Source organism: Galeopterus variegatus, unplaced genomic scaffold (genome assembly GCF_000696425.1).
Source record: "Galeopterus variegatus unplaced genomic scaffold, G_variegatus-3.0.2 Scaffold267, whole genome shotgun sequence".
NCBI lineage: Eukaryota > Metazoa > Chordata > Mammalia > Dermoptera > Cynocephalidae > Galeopterus > Galeopterus variegatus.
The window spans coordinates 10,126-32,574 of NW_007726378.1; the positions used below are offsets into that span (position 1 = coordinate 10,126).

Sequence of the window (22,449 nt, forward strand, 5' to 3'; positions counted from 1 at the left end):
TTGATCCTCTGCTAGGTTTTTGCCACATAGTCAAGGTATGAATTGTCAATAAAATAACTCTATTAATAAAATGTCTTATTCTTTAAAAACAATACTGTCTGGCCTGTGGCATTTTCTGGCATTTTGACCCTCAGAAGACAAATGTGCACTGTAAAGCCCCAGGAGGTGCAAATGGATGGACTGAGGGGGGCCCCCTAGGAGGGCACCTCACTCTCTCCTCCCTCCCTGATCCTCCATGTCTACGCCACCTGCTCTGAGTTTGCCAGGGAGTGCAACACCTTTTAAAAAAAAAATACTTCCCTCCAAGAACTACTCAATGATGCTGCTTTTTCCAAAACTGCCCTGAGAAACAAGTTGAATGTGCTGATGTGGAGAAGCCATGATTCCAAACCCAGTTGTGGTTAGTTAGAGCCAGATAAACTACCACACAAGGAGATGTGAGGGCTGAAAAGTCTTCTGCTTCCATCTTGTAAAAAGCTTTTAAGTTACACAGAAAATTCCCCCTAAGCCGAGGGCAGCGTGTCTCCACTTAGAAGCCATGCTTCCTTGTAAAGTACTTAGTGCTGAGGGGACAGACGTGACTGGAAGAGTCCCGGATAAAAGGCCTGCTGATGTATTTATATTTATTTAAAGAATTCTCAGGCTGTTCATGCAGAATAACTGAACTTGTGGTTTGCATATAATTTTGGGGGGACAAGGAGGGTGAAGATAGACAATGCATGCAGAAAGATATCTGAAAAGAATTTGCCATGTTTGGGTTTTTTTTTCTGTTCCCCCAATGATTTCAGTCAGGCTTCAGCATGCAGGGCTGTGGGTAGATATGTGCTAATATGAGAATGGGAGGAGACAGGGCCAAGGGTGTGATAAGTCAGCTGCAGGCTGGGATTGGCACCCCGGAAAATGGTCCAGTCCACGTGAAGACTTCAAAGAAGACCCCCTAACATCATCTGCTCCAGCCCCAGGCTCTTATTTATCAGCTGCCAGCAAACCCTGTGGCTGCCTGAAGAGCCAGGCAGATCCTGGGGGTGCTTGGGAGGGACTGAACAGGGTTCCCTGCACAGTCTATCTGCATCTCCAATTATCACATAAGGGTCTGAAAGCCGAGTTTTCACTTTGGAGCTGGCCCGGGGCTCAGGGAAGCTGCTGCACAGCCAGGAAGCCTGGAGCCTGAGGCTCTAGAAAGGAGCCTGTGCCCAGCTGATAACGCCAGTTTCAGTGCTGGGTCCACCTCCACAGCACCAGCCACGTAGCTCAGAGCCACTGCAAGAGGAGAGCCCCAGAAAGTGTCATATGTGCAGACATACACTTTTCTGGGGAGAAAATCCAGGCTTTCTCAGATTCCCAAAGGATCCTGACACCCCAAAAAGATAAAGAACCATTGTTCTTGGGTTTGGCGAATATAAGCAACTATTCATTGATCTTCTACTCTGTGCCAGCTCCTTGAAAATGTTATTTTACTTACTTATCCCAAAGCTCTTCTCCATTTTATACAGGAGAAAATTGAGGCAAGCTGGAACTCCACCCAGGTCTGGCAGATTTACCCATTGCAGGATCTCGGTGGGAACTTCCAGTTCAGAGGTGCTGTTTGAGACCCTAGTCATGCCTCTCTGCTGCTCCACCAGTGACTGGGGAAGTGGTTGGTGTCCCCAGGAGTGGCTAGTTTGGAGTTGGGGTCACAGGATGATCGGATTGGATGAGGCAGCCTGCTCACGCCCCAGCAGCACCACCCCAGCTACCCCTGGGTTTCTACCTAACCCGGCCACAATTCTGGGAAACATTGGCTTTCTCATGCAACCCAGAAAGGGACTACTTTGGGAAGGGGGGAGACACAGGAGGGGAATGTCTTTAAGCCCTGGCATGATGCCATCATGCTGCCCTCAAAAGCCACTGCATCCGCTGGCCTCATTTTCCTGTGAGTGCTTCTGTCTGGGTTAGAGTCCCACTCAGCCCTGCCTTACTCCCTTCTCCTAGATTTTTTTTTTTTTTTGGCAATTCCACCAAGGTCAAAGAGGATGCTCTGGTGGCTTGGTTGGGAGACCTGACTTCCAGCACCCACTCTGGTCCCTTTTATTACCCAGCGTGTCCTACGGGGGCTCCACTTGTGGAGCAGCCAGAGCAGCTGTCAGTGCTGGCCTCGAGACCCCACCCCTGTTAATTTCCAAGGTCTTTAGGGGTGATGTAGATTGAGCCCCAAGAGAAACGATGCTGTGTGCCTTCGCTCCCCACCCACCTTCCCATTTCCTGGGCATCTACCTGTGATGACCCCAGTGGACAGGGCCTCAGGGATGGCCTACGGAACTCCCCAAGGGCCTGGGTCAGCTCTGTCCTATTAACCATCCTTTCCTTTCAGGGCTTATGGAAGCCCGCCTTCCTCTCCCTGACCCCAAGAAAGGTCTTCTGAGGTTTTGGCAGATAAAGGGGGCACAAATTCTTTAACCCTCCTCCCGTAGAGGGTTGGGGTCTGCTCCCCTTCCCCTCTAGCCTGGGCTGGCCTGGGTGAGACTCTTTTGACCCAAAGAGTGACTCTCTGCTATCTGTGGACACTTGAAGTCCTGAGCTGCCCTGTAAGAAATGGAAGAAACCACGTGGAGAAGCTCCAAGACTACATGGAGAGGGGGAGGATCCAGCCTCCCAGCCATCCTCTCCAAGGCACCAGGCAGGTGAGAGCAGCCAGCTCAGACCTCCAGACCAGCCCAGGCTCCAGCTGAGAAATCCTGAGTGACCCCAGTGCACACCACATGGAGCAGAAGGTAAGCCCAGCCAAGCCCCGCCACAGTCCTGATCCACGTCAGGAGATACAATAAAATTCAACAAAAAAAATACAACAAAAATTCTCCATCCTGCTTTCATTCCACCAAGTCCAGCGTGTCCTCAGGGGTTCACATCCAGGGCACATTCCAACTACTTCTGAAGAGTGGGCATCTTGGCCCTGTGCTCTGAGGGCTGGGACATGGGAGGTCTCCAGAGGCTGGGAGATCTTCGCTGAAGCTGGAGCCTGGCTTCAGTTTCAATTTCGAACCCCAGAACCCAGACGAGAACAACAGGAAGTGCCCCCCCAGTCCCGCTGTCCTGGCCATCACATCCCCACCCCACACAGGCCTGTGGTCACCAGCCTGCGGATCGCTGGGGAGGGAAGAAGAAAGACTCAGAACGATTCTGACCTCACAGGCTTGTCACGAGATCAAATAAAGCCGCAAGTGTAGAACACCTGCCGGGGCCTGTCCACAGGTGGCCACGGGACACAGGGGCGTCCGGCCTGTCGTCTCTCAGGCCAGCTGTGGACAGCGAACACTCACCCTTCCATCCACAGAAGTCACAGAGCAAAAGTTGCAGGGAACCAGGAACCTCAGAAAGGAGAGAGGCTTCCTGGTAGTGAGCCTTTACTTTTTATTTGAAATTTTGTATCTGTTTTAAGTAGATAAAATGTTCACAGAGTTCAAAAGCCACAGACTATAAAAGGCTGTACATGTAAAATACACACCTCTCCCCCCTGTTTCCCTGCCCCACCTTCCCCCAGTGCGCACAGGAAACCACGTTTATCGGTGTCGGCACGTCCTCTCAGAGTTCTCTGTGCACGTGCAAACCACGTATATACGTATTCCTGCACCTCTTGGTTAAACAACAGGTAGCACGTTACACACTGTTCTCTACTTCTCTACCTTGCTGCTTTTTTTTTTCTTTTCGCACTTGAAACATGTATCTCGGAGCTCTTTGCTCCTTGGTGCATATGTGCTCTGTGCTCACATGTTCTTTTCGACAGCTGTGTAATATTCCACTGATGGCGACCCATCTTTATTTCATCAGCCCTTGTTGATGAAAGTCTCGTTTCCAGGAAATAACTGCCTGGGCATCATTTTGCGCAGTCTCTCTCTGCAGGATAAGCTCCCCCAAAAGGAATTTTGCACTTATTTCCTTGGATGGGACCACATGGCCCTCCATAGAGGCAGCGCCTATGTCCACAGGCTGGGGCTTTCGTAGCTGATGGCCAGAGCAGGCTCGGGGCTGTGGTCTGGGACATTTCCATTTTGGCCCACCTGACCCACAGGGGCCATTCACATACGGATAGTGGACTCACCTGTCACACTCCATGACTCGGTTACAGTCTGAGTTCTAAGAACCTGATCCCAGGGGCTGCTCTTTACTGCAAAGTGGTGCCTGTGGTTTATGAACTGTGGTTCCACCCAGGGGTTCTGGGGGGATCTTGGTGCTGGGACACCCCCCCCACTCCCACCCTACCTCTACTATATACAAACTGGTCGCCTGTTCCTCCTGCTGTCCTCTGAACAACATTAGTACGTGCAGGCCTAAAACTCAATTCATCCCTCTCCGCCACAAACCTGCCCCACCCCCAACTCAGTCACTCAGCCAGAAACCTGACTCACTCTCTCCCCCACCCTCTCGCTCCTTTCATCCCTCCCTCCTTCCCCCTCTCTCCATCTGTCTCTGTCCTTCTCTCTGTTTCTCTCTCAAACATGCACACACATCCCTGTCACCTCATCCTGTTGATTAAACTCTTAACTCTCTCTCTCGGATTCATTCACTTCCCTTGTCCCCTACGGTCACCACCCTGGTCCAGGCTGACTTTGTCTATCACTAGGCGACTAGGACACCCTCCCATACCACACACGCCACACCAAACCACACTGGCCCCCTTCCTTCTCCTCTGGCTTCTGGGGTTTCACACACACTGTTCCTCTTCTTAGAAATGTTCCCTTCACGCTTTGCCTGGTGAACTCCTGCTCATCCTTCAGGTGTCAGCTGCAATGTCACCTCTGAGGGTGAGGAGCGGCCTGGGTGGTAGACACCCTTGTCACAATTCTCATCACCCCGCATTGGAATGACTTTCTTGATGATTTTTTCCTCTTGATCTTGAGCTTCACAAGGGTGGAGACCTGTCAGCCTGGTTCACCCCTCGCCTTCAGTGCCTGGAGCATAGCTGATGTAAATGCTTACTAGTTAAGCACTCTTGCGTCTACTACGTGGCTGGGAAAACTTGGACAAGTCATATCCCCTCTCAATGTCTCAGTGTCCCTAGAGGAAATTTATCCTATACTTGTGAGATCTCCCACAAACCTACTATGAGGGGAAAGGCCAGGATACCCAGAAGGATGCTGGAAGGATCCGAGCACTCAACACCCAAGAGGTAGGCGAGGTCGTTTCCTCTACTGAGCCACAAAGGCTGGGACACAGGGAGAATTCCTCTCTGACCTCCAGACCCAGCAGGGCTATAGGTTGTAGAAGTCACACAGTGCACAATAACAGAGTCTATGTGAATGGTGCCTCTCAGAGTTGTGCAGTGCAGAACCTGTGTGGCTGTACATGGTGACCCTGTACCTGGCTGAATCCTGATGCACAGCAGGGCTCTGGGGGTCCTGAATGGCTCCCATGGGTGTGACTTTCCCTGTTTCCAGCAGCAGCTGGTGGCCAAAGGTCTAAGTGATAACAGCTTACATTATTGATCCCTCACCATGTGCCAAGCACGGCACAGAGTACATGCATATTCCCTTACACAGACCTTTTGATAGCCCTGTGAAGACAGAACTATTATTACCCTCACTTTCCAGCTGAGGACCCTGGGCTCAGAGAAGTAAGTGGCTGACCCACAGGGACACAGCTCATAACAGATGAGCCTGGGTTCAGACACCCAGCCCCGCTTTCATTCATTACACCCCATGCCTCGAGCATGGGCGACAGTGGACCCTCAGTAAAGTAAAAAGTGAAGAAAAAGCTGACTGTAAAATTACCACATGATACAGCAATTCCACTCCTAGACAGGTACCCAAAATAATTGAAAACAAGTATTCAAACAAATACTTGTACACCCATTTTCATAGCAGCACGATTCACAATAGCCAAAAAATGGAAGCAACCCGTGTCCATCAGCTGATGAACATATATACACGTGTGGCCTGTCCAATGGAATACTGCTCAGCCATAGAGAGGAATGGAGCTCTGACACACAGTACAACCTAGACAACCTCAAGAGCATTACGCTAAGTGAAATAAGCCAGGCACGAAAGGACAAATATTGTAGGATTCTGTTTATACAAAATGTCCAGAATAGAAAAATCCAGAGAGAGAGAAAATAGTGGTTGCCAGGGGTGGGAGGAGAGAGAAATAGGGAGCGATTGCTTAATGAGTGTGGGGTCTTTTTTAGGGGGTGATGATAAGGCTTCGGAACTAGATAGAGGTGCTGGTGGCACAACATTGTGAATGTACTAAATGGCATCGAGTTGCACACGATAAAATGATTAAAATGGTAAATTGTATGTTATGTGTATTTTACCCCAATTTTTAAAAAAGAAAAAGATGGGCAACAGTGGATCCTTCCTCTCCCTCTGGCTGCAGGAGGCAGGAGCCCCAGCAGCGGCAGCCACAAGGCCCCGACCATCTGTCCTTCCATCTCACATTCATTCAACGAGTAATTTCAGGGCATCCTTAGGGTGGGGCATGTCCCACATGAGGGGTGCCTGGTCAAAGTATGGGAGAGAAATGGAGAAGGGAGAAGTTAATTCCTCCCGGGGGCCCAAATGGGGAGGGTCAGAGATGAGGCCAGGCTTGAAGGCTGAGTTGGATCTCACTGAGGGTGTTTCCAGTAGACTCTGCCGGGCCGAGGGAAAGCTGAAGCAAAGGTGTGAAGGCTGGAAGGAGTGGCCAGGAAACCGGTCAGGGCTCCAGCTGGTCATCACCCCAGCATGGCTGACCCACTGGGAAAATACTGGATTCTGCCAGATGGTGGGCAGTTCCTGCCCCAGATCCCACCCCTGCCTCCCTGATTCTGCACCTCCGACAGTCCAGCAACTGAAGGGTTAACGTGAGCACTGCAGGAAACCTCCAGGTCCTGATCCAGCCCTGATCCAGCCCTGGGCCAGGGTCCCTTCTGGCTGACAGAAGCCTGATAGGCAGCTGTTGTAAACTTTCTGAACGTCATCCCAGAAACTACCTGAGGAATGGCCTATGAGTCTCTCTGGGTGGTGACCTGGAACTGGACCGTGTCTGGCTGTGAGTCAGTGGCTACTGGTACAGGGGTGTGAGCAGGAACGGAGGGAGGTCCCCACCTGCCCCTGTCTGGTTATCTGATGCTGCATAACTAACTGCCCCAAAGCTTAATGGCTTAAAACAGCATCCATTTCATTGAATCTCCCTATTTAGTGTATCAGGATTATAGGCAGGGCTCAGCTGGGGGCCTCTCCCGCTTCTCGTGCTGTCTGCAGAAGTTACTGGTTGGTTCTCGATGGTGCTCTCATGGGGAGGGCTGGAAGGCCAGTGTCTTAGTCTATTTTATGTTGCTATAACAGAATACCACAGACTGGGTAATTTGTTTTTTAAAAAAAATGCATTTCGTATAGTTTTGGAAGCGGGGAAGTCCGAGTTTGAGGGATTCGCATCTGGTAAGAGCCTTCCTGCTGTGTTATGCTATGGAGGAAGGCGGAAAGGCAAAGAGAGCACAGAAGAGAGAAAGAGAGAGAGAGAGAAATTCATCCTTTTATCAGGAACCCACTCCCTAGATCCCAAGATAACAGCATTGATTCATTCATGAGGGCAGCACCCTCATGACCTAATCACCTCTTAAAGGTCTCACCTTCCAACACTGTTGCACTGGGGATTAAGTTTCCAACACATGAACTTCAGGGAACACATTCAAATCATAGCAGCCAGGCTCAGCTGGGGCTGTCAATGGAAATGTCCACACGTGGCCTCTCCAGCATGGTGGCTTCAGGGTACTGGATTTCTTACATGGAAGCTCAGGGCTTCCAGAAACAGTGTCTTAAGAGATTTTTATGACCTAGCCTTGGGAGTCCCAGAACAACACGTCCACATGTGTGAGTCATGAAGACCAACCCAGGTCCAAAGGAAAGGGAGGTAAATTCTACTTCTAGTGGGAGAGTCCCAAAGAATTTTCAGCCTTGTTCAGTCTGTCTCATCCCCAAACACCCTACTCTGAAAATTGGGCTGAAACACTGAGAAAAGGAAGTCACCTTCTGCTCAAACAGGATGGGACAGAAGGAGCTGGGAAAAGGAGGAGTACTAGGGTGGCTGGAGCAGCTCCATTCATAACTCACCGACCAAATAGCTCTGAAAACAGAGCAGCAGAAAACTGCCCTGGAAGCTACAGAGAGATGGGCATGACTCTCTGTTACACTAATGGTAGCCACTAGCCACAATGGCTATTTAAATTTAAATCAATTAAAAGTAAATAAAATTAAAAATCCAGTTCCTCAGTCACACAAGCCACATCTCAAATGCTCAATGGCCTCATGAGGCTAGTGGCTATTGTATTGGGCAGAGCAGATTATAGAACTTTCCATCATTTCAGAAAGTTCTATTAGGGCCGGCCCCGTGGCACACTCGGGAGAGTGCGGCGCTGGGAGCGCTGCGACGCTCCCGCCACAGGTTCGGATCCTATATAGGGACTGGCCGGTGCACTCACTGGCTGAGCGCCGGTCACGAAAAAGACAAAAAAAAAAAAAAAAACCCACTCCCAATACCAAAAAAGCCACATCTCAAATGCTCAATGGCCTCATGAGGCTAGTGGCTATTGTATTGGGCAGATCAGATTATAGAACTTTCCATCATTTCAGAAAGTTCTATTGGGGCCGCCCCGGTGGCACCCGCGGGAGAGGGCGGCGCGGGGAGCGCTGCGCCGCTCCCGCCACAGGTTCGGACCCTTTTATGGGGCTGGCCGGGGCCCCCCCTGGCTGAGGGCCGGTCCCGAAAAAGACAAAAAAAAAAAAAAAAGAAAGTTCTATTAGACCACGCTGCCTTACACAGTTGCTGAGTTCCTGCACAGGGATGGTTCCTAGAACCCAGAGATTTAACAGCTGCAGTCCCTATTCTCAGCTCGCTGGGATGGGCGTGCAATTAAGCAAGTCACTGCACTGCTACTGGAGTTGCCCAGGGGCTAGCAAGGATGTAAATGAGTGAAGTGAGCCAGCATAATGCATTAGGGACAGGTGGGGAATATGGCACACTGGAGAGCACATAATCCATCTAAAAGGGGCCCGTGGTACTCAGCCGCAATCGCTTGGTGTCATGCAGGAAGCAGGCTCTGTCCTGTCAGAACTGATGCTCGAGAGAACTGTCGGTTTTGTCAGGATGGAAGCCTCATCATTCCCAGGTGGCTGCCACAAATCCAGCCATCCCATTCCCCCAAGCTTGTGCTCAAAGCAGGAAGGAGGAAAAGGGGGAAACTGAAGTCCTCCGTGTGGTGGGAGTCTCTCCTTTACTACAGAGGAACGTCGCGCAGTCCCCATAGTCCTTTCCTTACATCTCATCAGCCAATACTAAGTTGAATACTTACTGATCGGTGCCCCTCGGCCAGTCACTGGCAAGGGGAATGGGACGTGATTGGCTTTGACAAAACACGGTTCTCCCCCTGGGGCTATGCACATTACCACTGAGAGACAGAAAAGAGGGCTGGTCATTGCAGAGGCAAACATCGTTTCTTTGAGGAGGTGACATTTGAACAGAGGCTTACAAGGAAGCGATGCAAAGTTGTGAGGCAAGAGCACACCAAGCATTGGGAGCAGCACATGCAAAGGTCCCGAAGCAGCCACAGAACCCTGTTCGAGCAAACTCAAGTGAAAAGGAGCAGGACTTGTCCTGTGATAGGACAGACTTTCCCCTTCACTGCCGAAGTTCTGACTGGCCTGCTTGGTTTCTTTCTCTCTCTCCCCCACACTAAGGGTTCTGCCACTCTCCGACTTGGGCCATTTATATCAGGAGGAAGGTAAGAGATGCATTGGGGCAAGAACTGGGGTAAAAGTTTGGGGGAAATTTTCTAAGAGAAGAGAAGGCAGCTCAGTGTGAAAGAAGTCTATGGAAGAGAAAAGAAAATAATCTCAAGTGTTGCTATGAACAATGTGTTTGCTTCATAATATTCAAGAAACGCAAGTCTTGGAATTGCTTTTTTGGTTGCTGACTGTGTTTCTTGGCTTCAGACACTTCTGAGAGACTATCCTTGAGTCACATCTTCAGAGAGGCTGAAAATATCCATAGCCAGAAAGCTCTTGGGAGGGGTCAGCAGCTAGGCTCTGTGGGGATGGGAAAACCATCAGAAACCAAGCTTGCATCCCATGGTGGGCTGGAGCCACCCTGTACCAGCGAGAGCCCACTGGGGGCGTCTCTTCCCAACTCCCCGGATTCAGTGACTCTACATTGGTAGCTTGATATTGGCATGGTGGGAGTGTTTATACCATGGGAATTGGCAAAAGCTTTAAGTTAGGCCTTTCTTCCCCTGGGAAGCAGATTGTTAAACCTTCACCAGCACATCTCTGTCTACACCTGGACCCCACCTTTTTGCACACCAGGCTCCACTTTCTCTCTCTCTCTGAGCCACTCCTCTTATACAAGGCCTTGCATCTTCATGACTTCCAGCTCAGTCCCCCAGGTCCCAATTCCTGCAGCAGGAATCTGATTGGACCAGCCTGCTTCAGGCTCTACCCACTGTGGGCAAGGGCAGACAGGTGGTGAAAATGTGGTTGCCTGGGCCTGTGCGTTCACCTGGGTTGGGGGGAATGGTTATTCTCAAGGAAGAGGTCATGGGGGTGGGCACCCCAGGTACACCCACTCTCATAAGCCCACGAGGCCTCCTCCTCTATCATTCAGGCTTTTCTCATTGGCTGATCTCATTCCTCAAGCCTTACATGACTAATATGCTGAGGAGGAAAAGAAAAGAAAAATCCAAGAAAACACCTGGGGGATAATATTACACACTGACAGCTCAGAGATGCAGTTCAGAGAGAGAAGGGGCCAAGGAGGGCACTCAGGACAGCTCCATCTGTGACCTTTCCTTGGCTCATACTTATCTTTTCTCCTATCCAAGTGTTGCATTGAATTTTTATGCATTTAAAAAAAAAATCAGAAACCAACAGCAGGGGTTACTTTAACCTGTGGCCAACTCATGGCCTCAGGGGAGCAGGGCCCAGCTGTGCTCCACCTTAGGGTTAAAGGGCCTCCCCTCCTCATGGGCTGGGGTCCGTTTGCCCTTGGCAGCTCCCCTCCCTGCCCTGGCACCTCGCCCAGCCTCTCCTTATCAGATCTCTGCTTATGAATCGAAGCGGCAGTGTTGGGGCTGGGAGAGCGCAGCCCTGCCCGTGTTTCCATCGATCCTCCCATCACATTCCATTACCACTGTTTACTTGGTGTGCCTCTGCACACCCGCGGCAGGTGAGACAGGCGGGGATTGCCTGTTCCCTTTGCTTGGGGCCTCTGGGTCTTCTAACCTCAAAGAATACCCTCGAAACTAGCCAAAGAAAGCTGCCTCCTCCAGGGGATGAAGGCATCTACTGTGTGCTGGGCTCAAGCACATGTGTTACTTCTGAACCTGGCACCGATCTGTTCCCGTGGAGATTATCACCTCCATGTACAGATGGGGAAACCAAGGCTCAGAGGGGTCTCACAGCTGGGAAGACACAGAGCTGAGATTTAAAGAGGGGAACCTCGGGGCACTTGTCACAACTGCCTCAGGGCTTCTTTGGTGCAGACTCCATTGGAGTGTACAGCGGGCTCCGTTCCAAGGGCAAAGGTCAAGGTCAAGACAAAATTCAGGAAGGCTGGAGTGCCCAGATCTTCAGGGGGGAGTGCTGAAGGAGAGGGGTGAGGACCCAGCTTGGCCCCTCCGTGTCACCTCTACCGGCCACCCCTCCATGCCTTCCCCCAGCTCTGAAAGTTTGGTCCTGGCTGAGGGTCCCCCAGCACCCTTTACTTCCCACATTGCCCCTGGTGCCCACAAAGTCCTTGGTCCCCAAGAGTGCCCAGGCCTGGGTCCCTTGGCTCCCAGGCCTTGTCCTACCCTGGCAGAGCCACCGCAAGGCTACCACAGCCAGTGGCAGGAAGCCTGAGGCTCGTGGGCATGGGCAGGAGCCACGTGCACCAAGAAGGGGGTAGGTGAGGAGAGGGTGTGGAGGAGAAAGGAGAGAGATTTTTGGCCTTCTGGTTTGTTTGTATACTAAAATTAGCCGTTTGCGAATGAGGGGGCCAGAGGCTCCCACCCTCTCCTCTCAGCACACGCTGCTTTGAAACCCCAGGTGCTTGGCTAAAAATTATATTGAAAGTTTCCACACTGGTTGGGGTGACTGGAAATGAATCTCTCATACAGGAATATTTTTATTTCTTATTGCATGTCATGTTTGGTTCTGATCTTGTTTTGACTGATGCTGCGTGCCTCCCCCGGCTCGTCTGGTGGGTGGGGTTATGACCGTGGGCAGAGGCTATGAAATTGCATTTGCCTGTGTGTGTGAGAGAGAGAGAGGGAGAGGAAGGAAGGAAGGAAGGGAGGAGATGGAGAGACAGAAAGAGGAAGTGGGAGAGCGATCAGGGAAGAAAGACAGAAAGAGACCCTTAGCTCCTCAAGAACAAGATTGGCTCTTACTGTCCTGTGTCCCCAACCGCAGCCCAACGTGGGTGAACATCAGACATCTTGGTGACAGGGGAGCCAAGCCCTAGCTGTGCTCAGCCGTGTGTGGCTCTGTGGTGAGGAGTCCTTGGCAGTCAGAACTGGGTGGCTGGGAGATGCTTGTGACCCAGAATGATGGGGATCTCAGGGATCGAAATGAGTACACCTGAGCTCTGAGACAACTTTCCATAAGCCCCAGAAGGTTCCATTTCCTCATCGGTAAAGTGAGACTGCAAAAACCTGGGTGACATGCTACACGAGTCACTATGACCAAGTGAACTCAGGCCAGCAGACCCCCAAATTAGCACCTGCAGCCCGGCTGCTGTTAAACTGCCAGCCTAGTGAAGCCAGGGCCTCTTGGCTTCTCCGCTTGGATTTCCCCAAATTAAATGTCCAAAACCAAACAAACTCAACGTTTACTCCCTAAAACCTCTTCCTCTTCCCCCTTTGTAAATGGCATCATCAGTCCCTGTCACTCAGGCTAGAAGCCTACGACTGAGCCGTGATTCCCAGCGTAACCCCAACATACATTTCAAATCCTCTACTTCTCTCCAGCCCCACCGTCCGCCCCCTTTGACCTTGCCTGACTGCATCCCCACAAGTGGTCTTCCAGCTCCCACTCCCTCTGTGTCAAACCAGCCAGCAATGAACCCCTTGGGCATCTGAAAACCCAGGGACCCCCTTCTCAAAGTAACATTTTTAAATGTGTAAAATAAAACACATAGGATTGCAAAGAAAACCAACTTTGCTGAAATAGTTATCAAAATATTTAAAGAGCAAATGTGTAATCTGGTAATTTATGTGCTTTTTTGGTGAATGCATTAAATAATAAGATTCAAATGACAAGCTCTCGAGATGGGCCAACAGCTGTCATTATTTCAAAATTGTGATGAGCATAAACAGTATTTCCCATTACCTGAGCCTGCTGCAGCAAGATGTAAAGATGCCCGTGTCTCTATCAGGGACAAGTCCCGGGTTGCGCAGAGGCCCCGGTGGTGTGTGGCCTCCGTTCGCAATGGAAGGAAATGCCGACTTTCGATTAGGAGTTGGGGAAAGTAAAGACGTCATTCTTTTCCGGTCAAAATTCACAGACCCCCTGGGTTCTCTACTCACAATTCAAGTTAAGAACCCCTGATCGAGGGACATTTCTGGTGGAACACAAATTGGAATGTCACACCCCAGCTCTAGGCCTTCCCACTGGAAGCTGGATATGTGCCCCTGGGCCAATCGCTGGCAAGGGGAATGGGACACGATTGGCTTTGACCAAACGCGTTTCTCCCCCTGGGACTATGCACATGACCACTGAGACACAGAAAACAGGGCTGGTCTTTGAGGAGGCAAATGATGTGTTTGTTACAGTGCAGCTTGTTTAGATGGACTCGTTTCGGTGAGAACAACTTGCCCCGCCTGCGAAGCCCAGCCCCATCTGGCTCCTTCCAGTTCCTTCTTCCTCTTGGTCACTATATCTAGCCACACTGGCCCCTGTTGGTTCCCAAGATTCTTTCTGTCTAAGGCCGGGTGCCTGCTGGTCCCTCTGCCACCCCTTCCTCTTCCCACCACTCTTCAGCCCTCTCCTGGTTCCACTGCTCTGCAGCTCAGCCCTGCTTCTCTTATTTGCCACATTGCTTTCTTGTTTATTGTCTCTCACCCTGTAGCCGACTGAACTATGTCCCCCCAAGAGTTATGCTCAAATCCTAATCCCCAGTACCTGTGAATGGGACCCTTATTTGGAAATAGGGTCTTTGCAGATGTCATAAGGTCAAGATGCAGTCCTACCAGGTGAAGATGAGCCCTAATCTAATGACGGTGTTCATCTCAGAGAAAGGAGAGGGAGGGGCCGGCCTGGTGGCGCACTGCTATAGTGCGCCGCTTGGGAGTGCAGCGGCGCTCCCGCCAGGGGTTCGGATCCCACATACAGACCGGTTCCCGCTCACTGGCTGAGCGAGGTGCGGGCGCAGCACCGAGGTTTGCGATCCCGTTGCCGGACATGAAAAAAGACAAAAAGGAAAAAAAAAAAAAAAAGAAAGGAGAGGGAGATTTGGATACAGAGACAAGAGAAGGCCAAGTGAAGAGAGAGGCGGAGTTTGGAGAGATGGCGGCTGTAGGCCAAAGAGCCCCAGGAGCCTCCAGAAGCTGGAAGAGACAGGAAGCATCCTCCCCTAGAGCCTCTGGAGGGAGGGAGGTCCTGCCAACACCTTGATCTCAGACTTCTGGCCTCGAGAAATGTGAGGGAATATATTTCTATTGCTTTAAGCCACCTAGTTTTCAGTAATTTGTTACAGCAGCCTTGGAAACTAGTACAGGTTGAGCATCCCTAACCCCCAAATCCAAAATGCTCCAAAACCCAGAACTTTTTGAGTGCCAACATCAAAGGAAATGCCCATTGGAGCATTTCAGATTTTAGATTTTCCGATTAGGGATGCTCAAACAGCATGTTTCAAAAATCTGAAAAAAATCCAAAATCTGAAACATTTCTGGTCCCAAGCATTTCAGATAAGGGATACTCAACTGTACACACCCAAACTAGAGCTTAAGCTCCAGAGGAACAGGGGCTCTGCCTTCTTAGTCACTGCTATACACACAGTAGGTGCTTAATAAGTGTTTGTTGCGAGAATGAATGTGTTCTCGAAAATGTAAACATCTGTCCGGGTGTGAAGCGTTATGGTTATCCTCCTGGGTCTCCCTGCTGGCCACCACCTGCCACTCTGTCCACCTCATCCCACAGGTCTGCAGTCAGGATTGGTCCGACAGCTCCCTACTCCATCGGGAGCCCCTCTTGAATCCCCTCCATCCTTCTCTCCCCAAATGCAGCAGAGTCTGGAGCATGTAGGAAGTGTTTGATTAAAGAATGCTGCAGAGATGGGGCCACGGCCCCCAGTCCTGCCTTCACTATATGGAGACGAGGAGCAAGGTACAGTCTGGGAAAAAGGACTGAGCAAGCCAGGACCCATTACAGGCATGCTCTGGACTCAGAGCCCAGCGAGGCAGAGGGTCCCATGGCAGAGGCCACTCCAGCCATCTCATAAATGACCATGACCTTGAACATGGCTGGGTGTGGGCACCCTAAGCAGTCAGGAGCACAGCCCCTCAAACAAAACCGGAGCCCAGGAGGCCTGGCCCAGACAGACGCACCTCTGAAAAAGCCCATCTTCTTCAGTCTTTGGAGACCCTGACAGCTCAAAATAAAAACTACACAGACACACACATTTGTCACTTGCCTTGGATGAGAGCAAGGGAAGATACGCTGCAAACAGGAGTCAACTGAAAACAGCTCTTGCTGGTCCTGGTTCTCCAGGAGCGAGGTCTCTCCTGGGGCTGAGCAGGAAACCTGGAGCAGGGGAGGGGTCAGTAGCCCAGCCACTGCTGGGGTCCCAACTGGGGTCCCTGCCCAGCAGAAAGGGATTAGACTGGCCACACGGAGACATTTGCAGGACCAGTTTCCTGCTGCATTTCGGGTCACTGTTGGAGAGCAGAATGGCTAAGATCCAGGGATGTCACCGTTGGAAACGAGATTTCTTACACTGCCCCCAACCCACGTAGGTCTCAGTGGTGCAGAGGGAAGTTATAAGGGAGGTTGGGAAGGAGGTGTACACACCTGCCACAAACCTATAGAAGGGCCAACTCTGGGTACACATGTCAGGAAGAATCTCAGTGCGGCTTATTGATCTGGGAGGGAAGGCATTAAATATCTGTGTTAATCTGGCAGTGTTCCGTTCATACTTTATTATTATCAGCCTCCAGGATATACGGGTGTCGTCAGCTTGAATTACCATCAGCTGCTATATTTTTCAAGGGATTTTCTTTTCTCTTTCTTTCTCTTTTTTGGCTCTGTGTGTGTGTGTGTGTGTGTGTGTGTATGTGTCTCTGTGTGTGTGTTCATGCATCAGTTTCAGCAAATGAATTTCTGCTGGGAAGGCTTCTAGTACCCTCTAGTGGTGAGAAGGGAAGAGATTCACTGTTCGCTGCATGTGCCTGTGCACACGTGTGTTTGAGTATGTGCACGTGCACGTACATGCACGTGTGTGTGTGGATATGCTTGTGTGCGTGTGTGTTTGGTTGCACACGTGCACATGTGTTTGGGGGTGTGCACACATGCATGTGTGCTTGAGTATGTGTCATGTGTGTCTCTGCTCATGCTGGAATGTGGGGTGTCAGGTTCATGGTGGGGCCCTCACTGTGGTCCCACACACATGCATGGAGACCCCGCCCCTGACTTTCTTTCCTCACCCCCAGCCCCACCGGTGGCCCTGTTTCCTCCAACCTGTAATTGCCAGCTGCCCCTAGTGCATTCCACCCTCTTCACATCCCTCCAAACAGGCCCACAGCCAGCTTGACAAAACCCAGCCCCTCAGCAGACCCTCCCTCTCAGGCCCACTGACCCACCTTTCAGCCAGAGTGACAGAGAGCAGTGACTGGGACCCTGTTCTTCTGACCCAGAGTTCTGCAATCCTTGGTGACATAAATCTCCCAGGATTAAGCTATTCCCTGCTCTGTGGAGACATGGCGTGGCCCTGTCACCTCACAGACCACAACTCTGTGCACCATCTTGCTGGAGCAAGGAAAGTGACTGGGACCCTGTTCTTCTGACCCAGAGTTCTGCAATCCTTGGTGACATAAATCTCCCAGGATTAAGCTGTTCCCTGCTCTGTGGAGAGATGGCGTGGCCCTGTCACCTCACAGACCACAACTCTGTGCACCATCTTGCTGGAGCAAGGAAGTATTGATTTCCCTTCTGCAAAATCACACGGAGCCGAATGGCAGGCTCTTGGTTCTTCCCTGCTCCAAGTGACCTGGGCCCCCTGAGGCCTCACATTCCCAGGGAGGTCCCCAGGCACTAAAAGTCATTCTTATAAATCCAAGCATCCTCATCCCTGGCCCAGAGTGGCCTGTGTGGAGGAGAACTTTATCTCCAGGGCTCCCTGTGATCACTAAATGAAAGAAACTTTGAAGTGAGAGTCCCAGGGTTCAAGCCTAGCTCTGGCACTCACGACTGTGTGCATTTGAGCAAGTGGCTCAGTCCCCTGGGCCTCAAGGTCTCCAACTGTAAAATGGACACAGATCTATGAAACTGAAAAAAATACTACATATATTATTTATGGTTATGTACATACACAATAACAGTATAAATTTATGCAGTGGAAAAACAATCTATTGAGAAGGTGGCTCTCTCTCAGGAGGGTGAGAAGGGGAAAGGACTAGGGTGGGGTATATGGAGAGAGGGGCTTCCATAACTTCTATCTTGATCTATTTCTTCATAAAGTCCAAGAAAAGTACCTGCATAGGAAATATCAGGATTCACTGGAGCTGAAAGACAGGTGCATGGCAGTCGTTCTGCTGTTCTGTGGTTCTCTGCATGTTTGAATTATTTCGTAAATCATAGTGAAATGAAGTGGGGATATGAAGACCCCTTCGAGGGCTGCTGGGATAGAGGCAAAGCATCCATCCCAGCGTCTGGTGCTCAGCAAGTGCTCGTTCTGCCCGCCCCTGCCACCTGGAGCCCAGCACCCCACCTCATGGCACCCTGCCCAGTCCTGATCCAGGGTGGTAGCCCCCATCAAAACTCAGCTATCCCCTGACCTTCCCCAGAATCCCAGAAGAGCAACCTAATCAGTTAACTCTCATGAGTGGGTTTGCTTTCATTCAAGAAACGCATATTTTAACAACAGCCTGTAGCAGCCAAGGGTCCCTAACCCAAAAGAACTCAGTCACAGGCTCGGGCTAAGGGAGTATTTCCCAACACACAAGGTGATTTGAGGAGGTACACAAACTTTTAAAAATAATATTATATATAGAAGAATATATGTAGTATACATGTTATATATATCCATATATCATGTATGTAATATGTAATATAGGAGGGTACTTCAAAAAGTTTATGGAAACAGAATTAAATCATAATATGAATACAAATCTTTCCACGAACTTTTTGAAGTACCCTTGTAAGAATGTGTATTGGAGACATTTATTTTTGTGTTATCTATTTTGGGGCAAGCAATACTGGTTTCCCATAAATCATGCCAATAAAGTTTCCTTTTATAATCACTTTTCTTATATTGAAAAAAAGTGATTTGACTTGAAAAAAAATGAAGGTGGGGGTGAGGGTGGCACCTGGGAGCCGATCAAGGTCCTTTGTACCCAGCCAGGTGTCTGAGCGGGGCTAAAGGCCAGCCTGTGCCTGCTCGCCAGGCCACACGTGCTGGTGCTGGGATAGGCCACCCAGAGGATGGGGCATCTTTTTCTATACACAAAGGGAACCGTCTGCTCACCAAAAATTGTGAGAGTAGAATTTGAAGTCTGGAAATCAAAGGGAGAGCAGGACACCAGCGTCCTCTCTATCTGATGATGCAGGAGCAACTACATCTTTCCTATCCCCCTCATTCCATGGGGACCACAGGTCTGAGCACGCCTCACCCACGTCCACACCTCGGCTGGTCCCAGCTCTCCCACTCACTTGCTGTGTGACCTCAGGTAAGTGCCCGTCCCTGTCTGGGCCTGAGTCTGTCCATCTGTCAGATCAAAAGGTGGGAGCTGAAGATTTCTAATGGTTTCTAAAGACACCTCCCGTATAGACCATCTGGGATTCTCTCTCCCCCAGTCTCCCTCCCACACACATACCCTGCCTTTAAACCGATGGCTTTACTTGATGGCTTCACTTGACAGATCCTGACAGCAGAAAACAGTCTCCACCTAAAACTGATGGATTTATGCCTCGCTCATCAGCCATGGCCTAATCGGTCTGTTCTAACTCACTGATGGAGGCGGCGCTGCCTTCTGGCCCCTGCACAGTGCAAGTGTCACAGGCAGGGCTGGGAGAAGGACTCCTGTACTTGGGTGCTTGCAGGTGCTATGACAGGCAGGGCACAGGTGGGGAGTGGTCCAAAGGCCCTCAGCAGCCAGGCCGACCCTCAGCTTTACTAATGGGGGCCTGTGGCCTGCAGCTGAGGCAACGTGTCAAGGGTCACACAAAAGCCAGATTGCAGGACCCAGATGAATGGCCAGGTGTCCTGACAGGGCCACCACAGAGGGAGAGGCAGAGAACAAGTCCCAGGTGTTGCTCCCAGCCTCACAGGCAGGTCAGCAGAGGCCTGCAGCCCCTCCTTGACTACCCCCTGCCTCTCTCCTCAGCCTCAGGGAAGGCCCTGGCCCTTCTAGCTCCTGCCCAGGTAGGTATAATGCTTGCAACAGGATCTCTGCTCCCAAGAGGCCTCCCAGCCCCTCTGTGAGGCCCCCTCCTCACTGGGCCCTAAGGAGAACATTATTCTACTGTGGCCTGGGGGTGGGGTCCTGGTGGCACTCGCCCCCAGCAGGGTCTGGGAAAGCCCTAGGCTCCTGCAAAGTTTGCCATCATGAGGGGCCAGATGTTTGTAAACATGATGCCTGTAATCCTTAAAATGTTCCGGGGTATAGGTTCTCTTGTCATCTTTAACTTACAGAAGAGGAAATTGAGGCTCAGAGAGGGAAAGTAGGTTTCCAAGGCCAGGGATGTGCAGCTGGGATTTGGAACCAGGCCAACCTGACCCTGAAATGTTGAGCCTATGTGACCATCCAGGGCACATGCATATCGACGGGAAATAAAGGCCACACAGATGCCCACAGGGAGCAGCGCCCGACGCTCAGCAAGCCCTGGAAAATACTATGCTAATATCGCGATACACAGCAGTGGGTTTTGATGCGTCATTCTGGACATCTGGGAGAGGAGAGGAGCTGGGGACTCCTGAGGAGCCCCAAGAATCATTACCCTTCTCCCCCCAACACCTGGCGAAGCTTCTAGTTCCCATAAAGGGAAAGAATGGGGACTCCCCAGTTACTGAGCTTCCTAGAGGTTTACACCTGAGCACGGCAGGAGTGAACAGGTAGGGGGATGCACCTTGCCCATAGCCCGTGCTGGCAGCACCTTGGAACTTTGGGGTGCAGATGCTGCTGAGGGGCCCATCATTCCCTCCTGTAGGATTTGGCTGCTGGCGCCCTTACAGAGCGAGTCCCCATCCTCGGGCTGAGCCCATCTCTGCCCAGGCACACCCTCGCCCCCCACCGTGGGCTGGGATATAAATTAAAATTCAATTTCATTAAAGCCAGTGAGCAATCAATCCCTGGCTCTGGCTAACAATGCTGGGCAGGGGGCCTCCGCTTCCTCCACGGCTGTAACTCACTCGGCCTCCCCTTCTCTTGTTCGCAAACTGCTAGAGCTGCACTTTCCGCCCAAATTTATGGCACTGGCAGTGTCTGGGGCCTGAGTTACAGCTGAAGGTTTGATTGGGAACTGCATTATTCTGCATCTAATCCTCACACCCTGACAGCCAGGGGAGGGCCTGTTGTTCTCCCAAGCTGGGCATTGTCCTCTGGCCAGCCAGGCTCAAGGGAGGCCAGGGGTCCTGGGCCTAGGTGCTGAGCCATCCACCCCCAGGCAAGACAGCAGTGATCAGAGAGCTCAACCCATGCTATCTCTGACAACTGCCAAACACTCTCCCATTTAATCCTGTGAAAGAGGGAGTGCTGGAATCCCATTTCACAGATCAGCAAACTGAGGCACAATGAGGTCGTCTGACCCAGCAAGCCAGCTCTCAGCCTCTGCACCATACAAACACTTCCTCAACGGCACACCGATTATGTCCAATGGTGCCCACTGCAGCATTGCCTGTAATAGCTCAAAATCAGTAAAAAAAGAACACACAACTATCAATAGGCCACAACTATCAATAGAGCAAATCAATAATGAGACCCATGGAATTCTGGGCTTGTGAAAGAGCAAGGCAGCTCCATGTATCCTGACATGCAAATATGTACGAAGGATACTGGCACATGGAAGAAGCAGCGTGTAAAACAGTATATGTGGTACACGGGGGAAGCACGTATATATAGATATGCAAGTTTGTGCATGCACAGAAAAGTCTGGAAACATAGATTCTACATCATTGCTTCTGGGAACCATAAGATTTTTTTCAAGACTCATTCCCCACACAGGGCATGTGGCTGCATCTGAAGTTTCTGCACCCCATCTGGGCATCGGATGTTCACTGCTGGTCTGTAGGAAGAAGGCTCAGCTGTCCGTGTCTCCCACTCCCACCTACATGCAAAGTCTGATCTGCTGGGACCCTGGGCACCTCTCGCAAGGGCTGGGACAACCAGTCCAGGCTCCCTGACCTCTGACTTCCTTGGCCCTCCTTGGCCAGCCTTGGCAGAAGGGGTGCAGGTGTCCACAGTGCATCCTGGAGGCAGCATCTCTCAACCTCTTCCAGAGACACTGTGGATCCTGAGTCATTTCTGGCTCCCAGAGCCAGGCTGGGCCCCCATCTGCCCACAGCCTCCGTGAAATGAGGCTGATAATTCCTCCCACATAGGAGAGTTCCCAGGATCCTGCAGCAAAGTACTTGCCCCCTGTAGGGATCTATAAAAGGTGATTCCCTCCCCTTTTAGCATTTTTATTTTTTGAGTACCAGTATTGATTAAAGCCTCTTTTGTATCCCTGAGGGCTACAAGCAATTGTCACACAATCCCTGCCTTCCAGGGACTCACAGGTTCAGAAGAGAAGCAGATTCAAAGTGAATAGGAGAGGCAGGCATGGACCCAGGGTGAGCCCATGCCAACCTGGGCAGCGGTCCAGACAAGGGAGCCTGCGGAGCAGGGGCCGCTCAGGGGAGGGCCCTGTCCAGCCTCCTGCCTGGATGTGTCTCATGGTCTCTTTCTCTCCATCATCGCAGACACCTCCCAAGTCCAGGCCACCATCACCACTGGAGATAGCAAGGGTCTCCCCCTGTCCACTCTAGCCCCCTCCAACGTACTCTCTTCCCCGTACCCAGAGGGGTCTTTTTATATGCAAATGTGACCTGATCATTCTCCAGCATAAACCTTCCAGGACTCCCCACTGCCCTGGGGGCACAATCTGTCCTCTGTAGTCTGGTTTCCAATGCTCTGTGCAGTCTCTTCTCTGTTTCCTGCACTGACTTTATCACCTTGTCCCTGCACGTATGCACATGAACACACACATGCATGCACACACTCACAGGCACACACTCATGCATATACATACACATGCACACTCACACTCCAGCCAT

General features: G+C 51.1%; 1 protein-coding gene and 1 long non-coding RNA gene across 2 annotated transcripts in view; both read left to right on the plus strand.

The window, feature by feature from the left end:
* Positions 1–92, plus strand: part of LOC103585700 — a 1,034-nt gene extending 942 nt beyond the window's left edge. The window contains exon 2 of the long non-coding RNA XR_550096.1: positions 16–92. This is a non-coding gene — a long non-coding RNA (uncharacterized LOC103585700). The remainder of the gene's footprint in view (positions 1–15) is intronic.
* Positions 93–2,738: 2,646 nt separating this feature from the next.
* The window catches only part of GNA12 (guanine nucleotide binding protein (G protein) alpha 12), a 164,812-nt gene continuing 145,101 nt past the window's right edge, over positions 2,739–22,449 (plus strand). Inside the window, exon 1 of the mRNA XM_008566751.1 lies at positions 2,739–2,750. Coding sequence (XP_008564973.1) covers positions 2,739–2,750 — 12 coding nt within the window. The remainder of the gene's footprint in view (positions 2,751–22,449) is intronic.